At 37.1% G+C, this 13,618-nt stretch overlaps 1 protein-coding gene across 2 annotated transcripts in view; it reads right to left on the bottom strand.

Annotated features, from left to right (window-relative positions):
- Nucleotides 1–1,759: 1,759 nt before the first annotated feature.
- The window catches only part of sf3b2 (splicing factor 3b, subunit 2), a 66,061-nt gene continuing 54,202 nt past the window's right edge, over nucleotides 1,760–13,618 (bottom strand). For both annotated transcript variants that reach the window (XM_028802963.2, XM_028802966.2), the window contains 7 exons: nucleotides 10,442–10,549; nucleotides 10,207–10,314; nucleotides 8,241–8,380; nucleotides 4,067–4,168; nucleotides 3,438–3,537; nucleotides 2,685–2,882; nucleotides 1,760–2,018 (listed from right to left, as the gene is read on the bottom strand). In XM_028802963.2, coding sequence (XP_028658796.1) covers nucleotides 1,947–2,018; nucleotides 2,685–2,882; nucleotides 3,438–3,537; nucleotides 4,067–4,168; nucleotides 8,241–8,380; nucleotides 10,207–10,314; nucleotides 10,442–10,549 — 828 coding nt within the window. In that variant the 3' untranslated portion in view covers nucleotides 1,760–1,946. The remainder of the gene's footprint in view (nucleotides 2,019–2,684; nucleotides 2,883–3,437; nucleotides 3,538–4,066; nucleotides 4,169–8,240; nucleotides 8,381–10,206; nucleotides 10,315–10,441; nucleotides 10,550–13,618) is intronic.

Raw genomic sequence — 13,618 nt, 5'->3', positions numbered from 1 at the left:
TGACAGACAACCCTTAGCATTTTTTTTTACCTATATCTCAACACACTCATGTGCGCACACACACACACTCTCTAATGTGGAGGTTATGGAGGAATCGGTCATTATGTTTGTGCGATTACTGTAACTAGCTACCTTTATTAATCAAAATGCCCTTACTTTGAAATTGGCCTTGTGCAAGAGGCTGGCATTGAGCCTTCAGAACTGATCTGACCTTGCTTGACAAAGTCCTGAAAATGCATGCAATGAAATCAATTCATCTGCAGATAATTACATTTAAATAAATGTCTCACGCTCATGATTGGTCGCATTTCGTAATCCCAATGTCATAACCAGGAACCTCCCAACACTGTGGATCTCGTATTGCACTAGACAGAAAGGCCATTAATTATATTCCCAGGGGCAATCACTGCCTGCAAAAAGCATTGGCCTCATTGTGGAACAACTACCCAGATGTGCATGATAGCGGCTATTACTGCAAAGTGCTACAGAATAATCCAAATTCCCACCCACCCCCCGTGACCTGAATCAGGCTGCTGCCGATTATGTGTGTCACGCTGGCTCAGGCCTTGCTAAATGAGGAGCTCTAGAGCTGTGCCAGTTTCTGCTACAAGGGAAACAAAGACAGAACTGGAGAATTATTTTGCAAATACTCGGAAGCTGTTAGGCCTCGCAGTAAAACCTTCACCACAACACTAGGAGTTAACTTTTTTTTTTCCTCTCTCCATAATGCAGCACCCTGCAGGAAAGGGAGGGGGACAAACAGCATGAAGGTTATTCCAAACATGAATATTTGCATACATACACTTCATGTCACTCATCATAGCTTATTCAAAGAAACAAATAAGCCAAAAACTTGAGACAAACAATTCCAGTCAGTAGTAAGTGCTCAAAATTCACCTTACCTTTCTTTAAGGCCTAAATTGGGGAAGAAAAACAAAAGAATCCTGTATTTGTGATTTCAATTTGTTACTAATGGAGGACTCCCGTGTGCACAGGTCTCAGTGGCTCATTCATTAACTGCACACTGATGTCTGTTTAGATCAAATGAATTAGCCAAGCTAGTTAACTTTTGCAAGGTGAAAGAAAATTTTAACAAAAGGAACTCAAAGCAGAGCAAAACAACTCCTTTACAGATCAACAGCCCAACTGTACAAGTGCTGGGGAGCTTCAATTCTGGGGCACTCTCTATTGTGGGACCTCAAACCCGAGTTTTAGAGCCAATAATGCCGTTTTCTAGGTTACATATAAAAGTCAGTCGAGGTTAGTAGCAGAATTTCAAAGGAAGCAATGACCCTTTTCCAGATTTGTCATTGAAAGTGTCGATACTGTGTGGTAGGGTGAGCAGCAGCAACAGACTGGCGTGTGCAGCATTTAAAAATGACAAGGTACCATATCTATCTCTCTCCCCCCCCGCCCCACCCAGTGGATTTACTTTACTCACTCAGATGAAAATAAAAAGCCTTGGAGAAGGCATTCAAAGCCACTGCACTTAAGCCTACCGAGGCTCCGACCTATTAAATGCACAACTAGAAGGCTTCAATAGGATTTGCTCACAAGCTGTGAAGAGCATCTTGACCTTAAAGTCTCTTACACAGGATGCTTGTTCTTTCATTTGCTAGGTTTTTGTTTTGGTTTGGCTGTTGAGGGATTGCTGGGAAACAATCAATACTGTACACATTTCTATATGAGCTTCACAAACAATCACGCTACATGCCACTGGTGTAATGTCAAGTAAAACAGAGGGAGATAACACGATGAGTAACAGTCCTCCCAACCTTTTATTTACAAAAAAATTAGCATGTGGCATTTACTGTAGACATCTATCCCGAGAGAGCAGCTACAAAACTTCATTAAAATAATAATAATAATAAAAAAAAAAAAACTTTCACAGAAGCAGACAATGAAGAATTTGGAGACACAGCCCTGAAACGGCAGTCCTTCGGTGGCTAAAACTTGAATTCCTTGTACTTTTTGGCTCCTCCACGGATATCCTGTGGTTGTGCTTTTCTTTTCTTTTGCTGGAGAGAAACACACAAAAAAAATCAGCAGTTAAGACTTCTCCTTGTGATAAATTCACCTCTTTGATGCTCCTTTTATCCTACCAACAAAAATTACAGCCTGAATTGTAATCTTATTTACTGCTTTAATTTTTAAAGCATGCAAAAAGCTGCTTTTATTTAAAACAAAAAACTTTTATAATCCTTGCAATGATGTTCAGTTGTCAGGAAAGCTCTGCTTTTTCTCCAGTGGCAGAATGTAATCCTATCCGAGTACAGTATTTTCATTTCAGGAAGCTTACAAACGTTCATGTATACAGCTCTGTTTCCTATATCAATGCACCCCTTGCATGCTATTTGAAAATAAATATTAGGTACTATCCGTAGTACTATTGCTACTATTAAACAAGAGTCATCTTTTGAGGTTTAACTAAGAACACCAAATTCAGTTATAATTACATGTCAATCAATTTACTCATCTACTCATTTCTTATTGCCTTACAATGTCAACAATACAGGTTACAGTATATTACGGGTCAATGAGGTGGTAGAATATTTTATGCTTTTGAAATGAAACAAATCGCTTGCACTTAATTTCCTATTGCAATCAAGCAGTGTACCATTAGATCTAATGAATGGTCTCCGAGAAAGGAATTTGATTTCCTTAAACACAAAGCCTTATGGTACCTTCTGTTTGGCAGCATGCTCGGCCACCATGTCACTGAAGTCTTCCTTCTCCACCTGGGCCTGCTGTTCCCTGACATGCTCCTCATACTTCTGTGTCATTGCCATTGGGTCAAGCTCAAGTTCTTCAGGTGCCAGTGCCACTTCTACCCCTTGAGGCTCCTGTCCACCGCCACCCTTTCGACCACTCATTGCCATTGCCTGCAAGACCAGAAAATACACAATTAAGAACCAAACAAAGGTTTCACATACTTCTAAATACACACAACAGAATGTACAAATACGTGATTATTGTTAGAATCTTAAGAGTCAGTATTTTATGAATATAAGGCTATTTAATTCTGAGACCAAAAAACTGACAAAGGAAGAAGCAGATATAGTTTAGATAAATTTGGATAGCTTTGCAAACAAGCACAGATAGTTTTAATGTCGTCCTTCTCTGCGGGCCTCAACTTACTCAAGCTTATTCTAAGGGTATGGAAGAAATGAACTTGAAGGTAGGATAGGAGAGAAGGGAGTCGACAACCAAGAATAATATTAAAGTGACAGAACCAAGACCACTATGAGAAAATGGATACCTGCAACCTGGCTTTGGGCAAAATTGACACTACAATGAGGGATTTTAATTAAGGCAACTTTAAAGACACAAATTAAGTGTAATAGCATAAGCAGTATATTTAATTCAAAGGTTTTATGTGACATTACACAAATAAATTTAAAATGCTTTTCACTATGAATGGAATTTGACAAGCTTACAGCAGACACATCATAGATGTGAGTCGACGCCATCATAGCAGCACCCATTGTAGCAGGCCTCTTCTCAGGAAGCACTGTGAATAACTGTGGTGTTTCATTCCTAAAAAAGAGAGAAAAAAATAAAACATTAAATTTCACTCTCCAATGGTGAAATCACAGCTTAGCACATACTGTGCTTTATATCCTTCTGTTAAGAACCTTCCCCATTCACTTCTTTAAAGTACCTACTAGAGGGCAGTCTTCATTTTACTATTTGGCATGAGAGTTCAATTGTTCTGAGTTAGTAACATGCATGACAACACTCTGAAACACCATGATGTGCAAAAGTCAAGAATAATGTCTAAGCTGTTGTTTTTCATGTCACAAAGATGGGAGGCAACTCTTACCTTATTCACTAAAACCACTTACTACTTCTACATTGGCTTTTGCCCATTTTTGAAAATTGTGCTAAATATTGAGACTGAACCACCACCGTCCTGTTGTCCTCAACAACATGAAACTGGTGAGATATGTCACAACTGTTCCATAACATTCTGCCTTTAAGAGGCACGTTTAGCAAGAGCATTATGTTTTTGTGAGGTGTAAGGATAATGTTAATTCTCTGCCATTAAAATTTTGTAAACACCCACCCATCCATGGCCTCTTCAATTTTCTTCTTTCGCAGTTCAATCAATTCTGGTGTCTCCATGCCTGCTGGAACTGAAGAGAATCCACCTGGTGTGATAAGTCCACTGTAAAGAACAAAATTAAGATAAGGTCAGTTGTTTAAGAGTGCTTCAGCATTAAAAACTATATTCTTTAGTCAATGTTTTTAATGACTTAAATGATTACATGGCTATAGCTTTCTGCTGAAATGTAAAATACTAACACACAGCAGCTTCAAGACTGGATGGAGTAAAGGTTAGATGGTCAAATATAGCACTTCTCTCATTTGTGTTTAACAACTAGTGCCAAGTTTACTCTAACAAGCTCCAGTAGAATTACAATAGGCTAAAAATAATTTCTTAGTCAAAACATAATGGTGCACTGTGCAGCATGGATTAGGTTAGCAGAAGATTAGTTATAAGTAAGCTCATAAAATAAGGAAAAATAGGCATCTAAATGAAACCTTCACAGAACTGGGGAGGTTGAATACCTTGTAAGATTAGTGAGGCAGAAGCCTCTTTGAACAAATTCTCCTTTAAGCAAATGTTACACAATATAAAAGAAAACTTTCATATATCATCAAAATCTGGTATCCATTTTTGCAATAACGACTTAAATTTGTGTTTGTCTTGGCAAAAACCATAAAAATTAGCATAAAAATTAAAATGAAGATAAAGATTTGACTAAGGAAGCAATTTGAGAAACCATATGGATCCATGGCACACACTTAACTTGGGATGGACACATGTGGCTTCAAATAATGAGTTTGTAATTAGGATAAAAAAAAAGTAGTTCCTATGGTGTTTAGAACACCTCAGTTTTTTCACTTTTTATGGAAATTCACATCGTTTAATGTCTCATGAAATCAAGTCATAGAACAAATAAACAATGGCAAATAAACAAGTCAAGCAATCATTTAGTGGACAAAATTTTATTCAAATTTTGGATTTATCAAAGCAGCCACTTTTTGTTGTTCTAACAGCCAAGCTGTGATAAACTTTTTGATTCAGAATGCCAGTCACTCTGTCAAGTAACCAACTCTGCCTCCAGCAAAAGAACCCCAGACCAGCACACCTCCTTCTCCATGTTTGATAGTTGGCGTTGCACACTGAGGAGCCATCCTTTCACAAATTTGATGGCATACAAACACCCTGCATGATGAACCAAAGATTTCAAATTTTGATTCACTGGTCCATAAGACTTTCTTCCAGTCTGCAGTAGTCCATAGCCGGTATTTCAAGGCCCTATTTTGTCCTTTAAGGAAGGGCTTTCTTACTGCCACTCTCCCTATCAAACCTGCAGCACAAAGTCTCCTGTTCACAGTAGACATTGAGACTTGCTTTTTTTGAACACTGTTAAGCTGTGCTTGAAGCTTTTGTGCTGTGAGGCACCCATCAATCAAAGTGGTGACCCTCAAAGTTGTCTTTTGATTGGGTTGTAACTTTGGGTTTGCTGGATCCCTTCCTATCCGAGTTAGTCACTCACTCACTCACACTGTATTTATTTTTTGCAGTTTCTCTAAATGAAAGGCCTGCACTCCTAATGGTAATACTATTTTGTCTCATTTCACTTGTTAATTGCCATTTTCTTGCCATTATCACTGGAATCTTGTCCAAGCAGAACTTCATATGGTGTAGTAACACAGTCTGTTCCAACTCTGCTTTAAGACAGACTGAGGTGATTATAAGTAATCAACAGAAGTTGGGACACCTGTGCAAACTGCTTCAACTTGCAAGGCTTAATTTACTTTAACTGCTGCAGAACATCTGTAAGGTGTAACCTGTTAGTTGTTCCCTGAAGAAGGTCCATTTGTAATATTATGAAATTTCCTTTTTCAGTTTTTGATAGATAGATAGATAGATAGATAGATACTTTATTAATCCCAATGGGAAATTCACATTTTCACATTTGCTAGCCTAAACTTTAAATTTAAACCCATGGCAGTTTACTGCTTACCTTTGCACAATTTTAGGTCATTCATTGCATTTTAACTGATGAAATTTGAAGAAAAAAATCGAGGTGTTCTAAAACTTTTGACCAGTAGTGTATTAACCACCGGTCAGTCAGAGGAATCCATTTTTCCTGAACAATTAAAAACAAACAAGGTCGGCCCACATTGGGTGTCCAAAATATGGACTCCCGAAATATAGCATCACTGCATCCAGTGTTCTAAGGAAATTATATTCAAATGTTATAGAATTCAGGTAAGCAACTGAAAATATGCAAACATGGAGATTTTGCAAGCATCAAAAAATTCAAAGTCCAAGTATGTGCTTGCAAGATAATGTGGCATAACTGAGGGTTGGGGACAGTCTGTATTGATCACATGCCTCAAAAGACCCATAATGTGTTGATTTGCTTTGCTATTTGTGGCAGGTAATCAAAGAAAAAACAACAAGGAAATCTGTGACCCAGCTCTGTGAACATAAGTGCATTAGTGTTCACAAGGATTAGGCTAAAAACCTGATCCTTTGGTGTTTTTTTTTTTTTTTTTTAAGTTTCTATTGATGTCAGACTCAAAACTTTGATCACCCTTCTTATATACAAGTATGATTACCAGTCTTTTCCAAATCTACAAGATTAGGAAACCCCCTTAGTTTCTCAGATATTTTTGTCTAATGTCCCACAACCCATAGAGAATCTTCATGGTGTCTCTTGAACCTTACGCACAACTGTAAGAGGGGATTATACGGAGGCTTCATTTCACTGCCCCAGACGCTTTACCCTGGAAGCTCAAAGTCTGATACCTTGAGAACTGAACCACTTTATCCTTCTTGTAAGATAACAAGAACTTCAACTATGACCGTTTGCCAGACTCTTAACACCGTCATTCAGGCAGTGCTGAAGAGGCATATTAACTAAAAGAATTCCACAAATCCGGTTTTAGCATTTCTTACCACATCTAATACACTCCAACAAGCATCCTTGCCAGTACAAAGCCTTTTGAATCCCCACTGTGACTTCAGCCAAAAAAAAATATTTAACCTAATGCTACCCAATGCTTCTGTAGCTGCTTACTTAGAAAAATATGTGCCAACTGGATTTACTAGTTTTTTAAATTGTTACTTCAACAGCTTGACTATATCCACTTGAGCTCAGCATCTCTGTCCAGCCTTCCAGAGTTGAGAAATCACTTGTCCTAATCTCTGTGAGGCCTTTCAAAGGTAACTCACCTGGCCTCAAATTCTTCCTAATGTGCGCCTTTGGTGACTGTTGGAAGGAAGGTTTTTCAGAGGCGACAGTTGATTTATTAACCCAAACAGATGCATAACCATAACAAATGTAACCACATTTTCACTACATGTTTTGGTCATCCAGGGAAGTATGAGATAACGGATCAAACAATTCTCAATTAGCATTTTTATTATCTCTCTTTCCCAAGTGTCCAGAATATACAGCCTTGGATAAGATGAATAATAAACACAAGACACTGAAACGGTTTCTTCAACTCAAACTCATACTGAAGTGACCATACTGTCCAACAGTATAAACTCCACCCAGCTGGATGAAGGTGAGTATATTAACAACTTAGGGCCTCTTTTGTGAGGTAATTCCAGAGGAGATATAGAGGTCAACCTCAATCAACACGTCTTGCCCTGTTCTATACATAAAGGCAAATCTCATTACATCTAGCTGGTATTTTTCAGCCTGTCATACAAGCTGGCACCTTCCTTACCAGATATGTTACGTTCCAGGTCCCAAGTGCTAATTCCATTACTAATGCCTGTTGTCCTGCTCATGCCTGATAATTTACATGAATTAAAAAAATAAAAAAAGTCCACATTAAAGAGTATAGCTTTTTTTTCCCCCCCAATATTTGTGTCATGGCTCTTCTCAGGTTACCTTTTCTAAAAAACTTTAAACACTAAATTATTTGCGCAAAAAAAAAAAACTGACAAAAAGCAGAAACAAAGCTTAAATAATTTACTTCTAGTACTTCCTTTGAACTATTTTATTACATATATGATTTAATGATCAAAAATATCAAATAAAAAAGCTCAAGGTCTGAGGGGTAAAATTAAAATTAAGTCTTACCTAAATCACTATAGCCATACTTAATAGCACTCTATTTTATAGTAAGGCACTGCTGAAATGATTGCTTTCTGTTAATAATATTAAATTTACAAATAAGGCTTACTACCAAATGAAATTTCTGACCTGTCAGCCGGAGTGATAAAGCCAGTTTCGTCAGGCTTTTCCTCATCACTTTCCTCTTCCTCTTCCTCAGAAGATTCTTCATCAGAAGGTTCCAGCTCTCCCCAAGGAGTGCGGTCAATCTCCTCTTCTTCAGTTTTAGCCTTTTAGTCAAAAAGATTCAACTTAAAATATGCCTAAACTTTCAAATTTGTCAGCATTCTTCATTCTTTATAGACTTGTGTTGTTGGGAGCCTTGGCTTACAGTACATAATTGTTCTTAAACTATTCTCACAGTCAGGTAGTGTGGTATAGTAGCAAAGGCACTGGGCTTTAAGCCCAAATACATGCCAGTTCAATTGGCACCTCTCACTTATTGAAAGTCACCAAGGAATTCACTTAACCTGTTTGTGCTTCTGAATGCTGGTCTTCTAAGCTTCCTTGGATAAAATAGAAAATCATCAAACACTGCAGATCATATTACTAAAATCTCTAATTTTGAATAGATAAACCTAAGATACCTACACATTTATAGAACTTTGGATGTTTTTCCCAAAGAATGTGAGCTATGTCTGTAAAAAAAATATGTAAAATGTAGAGAGCTACAAAGTACACACAGCTTGTTGTTATATTTATTCATTTATTGAATTTGTTTAAAAGCTAAATATCCCCTTAGAGAGAAATAAAGTACTATCTAATGCACACACAAAAAAAAAAAAAGACAACTGAACCCTTTCTAGGTATGCCTCGTTATCCATTACTGCATGTCAAATTCTGGCATTGCTTTCTCACCAAGTAAAATGTTAATTTCAATACCAGGGTGCTGTGTCCCCTGCTCGCCAGCCACTTCACACCTCTGCTGCTCTCATTGTGAAGGGGGGGGGGGGGGGGGTTGCTGCACGTTAGGGAGATGCAGTCAGATCAGCTGCTGTCTTGCTGCTGCTGCCAAACTGCATGTTCTGCTTGTCACGCTGCGTGTTGATCATTTAAAAGCCTGTACAGCAGCTGTCCTTTTGTCTCACGGGGGTCTCAGAGAAAGTCACGTATCGTCTCCTTCCAAGATTTTTTTTTTATAATAGAGAGATATTAAAAAACGAAGAGATAGCTAAGCAAAGAGTGGTTAGATTTAAACACACAGTGGCTCTACAAATATGCCAGGTTCAAACTGAAACTAATTCTGAAGAAGGGGTACAGGCCTCAAGGATTTGAGGGATGGAGAAACTAAAACTGCCCCAGAAGCATTCCGTCTCATCCAGTAAGTAAACCTGTTTTGTTAACCTGCTATTATTGCCCAGTTAAAAACCTATCTACTCTGCCAGAGTACAGAAAGAAATATTTTTTTTTCTGTTTATTTTTATAAATATGATTAAATACTATCACATCTTGGAATAATACGGTGGAAGCGTTTTCTTGAGGTTTGTTTGAGGCATTTTGTTCATCATTGTATCAAAATACAAACAATGTTCTCCAAGTAAATAAAAACATGGCACGGTTACAGACACTCTTTACTTCATTAATGCAAACAATTTATTGAATGCTTTTAGCTCTTTAATTTTAGTAATGGGGCTAACTGATTCAAGTCAGAATTCATTTTCAGCTTTAGGCAAGCCAGTAGCTGCTATCATTTTTCTGCCATTTTAAGACAAAAACATGTTACATTTTTTTTCTGGTGCTTCATTATAATGGCCTGTATATAATAATTTTCCTAAGCATTAATAATGAAGACTCGAGTAAGTGATTAAGCACATTCCATGACTGCATTTTATATAAGTCTTCATCCACCCAGAAGTAAATGCACAACACTGAAACAGACTGTCAAATTAAGAACATAACCCAAGTTGCTATGGATACATTACATGGGTAACTTGCACTATCCATCTAACAAAGCCACTAATGACAAGGAACTTATATTCACTTCATGCTGTTACTTTTTATGCATGTCGAAATGAACTCAAAAATCAAATAAAGTATTATGAATCAATATATGTACCTGGAAATCACCAGCATTTGTTCCAAATACATCTCCATACAATGGTTTTCCTGTCTCATCTACAGGGGGTTTTCCCCAGCCTCCAGCATGGTATCCAAAGGCACAGCCCTACAAAAAAATAAGAATGGAATATTTAATATTATGTATGAAGTGAGAATTAACTTGCACTAAAATAATAAAATACCACATGCTATGCACAGTCAGAACCTTTAGTCAAGCACTAAAATAGCCTTACATCAGGAATGGGAGAGTTGAGTCCAGGGATCTTCAGGTTAGGGTAGGAAGGTGGGGGTCCATACCGCTGCATGGCAATAAGCCAAGGAGGAGGAACCTTGTGAGAATTCTGTTAGAGAGAGAGGTAAAATTAAGATATCAAAACCATGAAACCTTTACTTCATTATCCTTAACTGTAAAAAAAAAAACAAAAAACAAAACATGTTTGTCGTATCCCACATAAAAGCTGAATGTAATGCAAAAAAATGTAGGGAGTAAAATCCTACCATTGCAGATGGGTCATTTTAGACTCTGAACTCTTGAGATGTGAGGCTAAGCACTACAATAATATAAGACATGACCAAAAAAAAAAAAAAAAATCTTTAATTACCCCCATATTAAGTCTTAAGTGTAATTATGGATGTTTTGGTTAGTGATGTTGAAATTAGCCAGGACTCCCAGCAGACAGAGGTACATCCATAAACTTGGGAATAGGTTTATGGATAAAGGACACAGATTTAACCAGGCCAGACTTTGGTCTCAGCAGTGGCACATTTGGATAGCTATTATCACAGTCTGGTTTTGGGCATTAACTGAGCCTTCAATTCTAAATGTGAGAAAAATTATGGCAAATCCGTTCAAGTATAGTGGGAAAAAAGAATAACTGTTTTAGTGCTCATAGTGCAATGTTGAGGTCAGGCATGACAAGGGGATAGACCCCTATTCAGGGCTTTCAATCTACACATGTAGAGGAGTCCACCCTGAACTTGCTAGCTATAAGAACCACACAAATTCAACATCAGTTTGTATGATATAAACACAAAAAGCACCTTTCATCTAAAAGGGCTACTAGGAATGGAATTTAAATCAGATAGAGAGATAGATACTTTATTAATCCCAATGGGAAATTCACAATCATTTCTAGCATAGTCTAAATTTCATTTACAGCAAGAGTAAGCTGCTTATCTAAAATATATTTTTCCTTGTGATGACACAATACATCTGCAAAAGAAATAAGTGAATTTTGTTTTCACAATCAATTTTTTTTTTTTTTTTTAGCTTTTCAACAGCAAAAAGCACTGCAACCAAATCAATCTCATTCATGGAGTTAACCATGTTACAAATTGTGATGTTCTCAATACGCTAGGACAAAACCGTACCAATTTATTAAAAACTGTTGTACTTGTAGTTCATAATAAAAAGCCTGATTCATGTTCATGTTTAACCCTGTTTGCTTGTTAGTGTATTGATGATTCATCGTCTTATCAGTGAATTTCACTCCTCAGGAACTACTTTTGCATTTTTCACAAAAAACCATAAAGCAAAATTATATGATTTTCCAAAATGGTCTAGAAAGTTCAGTTTGTCACAATCTCTTACAAACCTGCCATATACACCCCTCTCACCAAAATACAGTTTTCAATATACTTCCTATATACAGTGCTAAATACCTATTCCATAGACCTTTATACAAAGTAGCAATTGCTATAGATAAATGATGTGAAAACTTGACTACTGCCTTTAAAACATTTTTATGCAATGTGCAACTGTGTGGGGAACAGTATCTTACAAAATGCATTGTAAGGCAGACAATGAAAGTCAACCTTATACAGGATTTACCTCTACGGTGCCAGAAACAGCATAACTCAGTTCAAAACTTGATCATATACATTACTTTATATTTGTATTGCAATAAATTAGACTAGATTAAGACCTATTAAATTATAGCAATGATGTAATACAGTATAAGTGACTATTATGAGACGTGAGACATGTATGTAATCACCCATTTTACTCGGCGACCAGTTCTGGCTATGTTTCCTTAAACTCTACAGAGCTATTAAATTTTACTAAGTTGAACCAAGTGACATCTTTTAGTACTTTTCTTGGATTAATATTGGAATAAACAAATATTACTTTATGTGCACTGCTATGTGACAGTCTTTCCCTTGGTAGTTACAGGTCATCTAATTTTGCTCCCTTTATCCTAGTAGAGCGGGCCAGCAGGGGAAACATTATACACAGGACTCTTGAATTTTAATGGTCTCCTTACACATCAGTGATCAGCTGCTTTACTGAACATATAAGCTTGACACAGGTTTCAAAATAGACTGATTTTGATTGGGACAAGAAAGTGAATGGAAATCATTGAAATTTGGCCAAATTAATCATTTTGTTCCTTAATTGTCACGGCAAGGAGATAAATCTGAGGTTGAGGGGCCAGTGATTAGCCCAAAATGGACAAGGTAGGTATACTATAAGGCAAATAACCAAAAGTATTTGTTGCACGTGGTAGAATATTACTGTGCTTTTTCTTCTTAAAGTGATCATTTTTTCTGTACATTTATACCACTAAACAGTCTTGACAATATTTTTGTTAAAAATTTAAAAAACAAAACTTCACCTACCAAAAGACTTACACTTTTTATTAAATCCTGTACAAGATAAAAGGCTATATTCAAACTTCACCCCTTATAAATACAATGGGAATGAAATACAGTGGACTACATAAAATGATAAACTGAAGTCACCCAACAGAGGCATTTTGATGAATCCTGGTAAGATTTAACAAATTTCTGAGAAGTCTGAGTTTCAAATCAAGATGAAAATGATCTGCACTCTCTTTGGTGGTTGCAAGATGGATGAGTCATGATGCAGAAGTATTGAGTTACTGCATTCATTCGACACTAGATCCCCTACTAGCTAAGCCTGCTTCGCCCTATGAAGAGTAGCAGTAGAAAAGAGTGGAGACCACAGCTGAAGCAGCAAATACAAACCTCAAAACCTTCTACATAGAGGAGTGTCTGTGGTCTGTTAAACAAGCAATAGCTCTGATGAAGGCTTGTGAGAAAAGGGCAGATCTCCCAAAAGATAAGAAAACATCTCCTTTAAAAATGTAGTAGTACACACTACCAGATAAAGTAAAAAGGGTCACTTATTGGTAAATAGGAATAACACACTGATAACATGTGTGAAGAACCAGTTCACTTATAGTTAGTCCACTCTCTTGGCACATCACTATGTTATACTATCCCAGGACAGGTATTCACTGTATGCACACTCTACAGGACTGGTTTCATTCTAGCATTTCTACAAACTCTCGTGTCATTTCACTAAAAAGAACAGCTCAGCTGCAAATAGCATTTGGTAGTCACATTAACCGAGGGGTGACGCAATACTTGCTTTATGCATTTCCTAT

Source organism: Erpetoichthys calabaricus, chromosome 1, assembly GCF_900747795.2.
Source record: "Erpetoichthys calabaricus chromosome 1, fErpCal1.3, whole genome shotgun sequence".
NCBI lineage: Eukaryota > Metazoa > Chordata > Cladistia > Polypteriformes > Polypteridae > Erpetoichthys > Erpetoichthys calabaricus.
The sequence above is the reverse complement of the archived record's forward strand: the minus strand, read 5'-3'. Positions and strand labels throughout refer to the sequence as shown.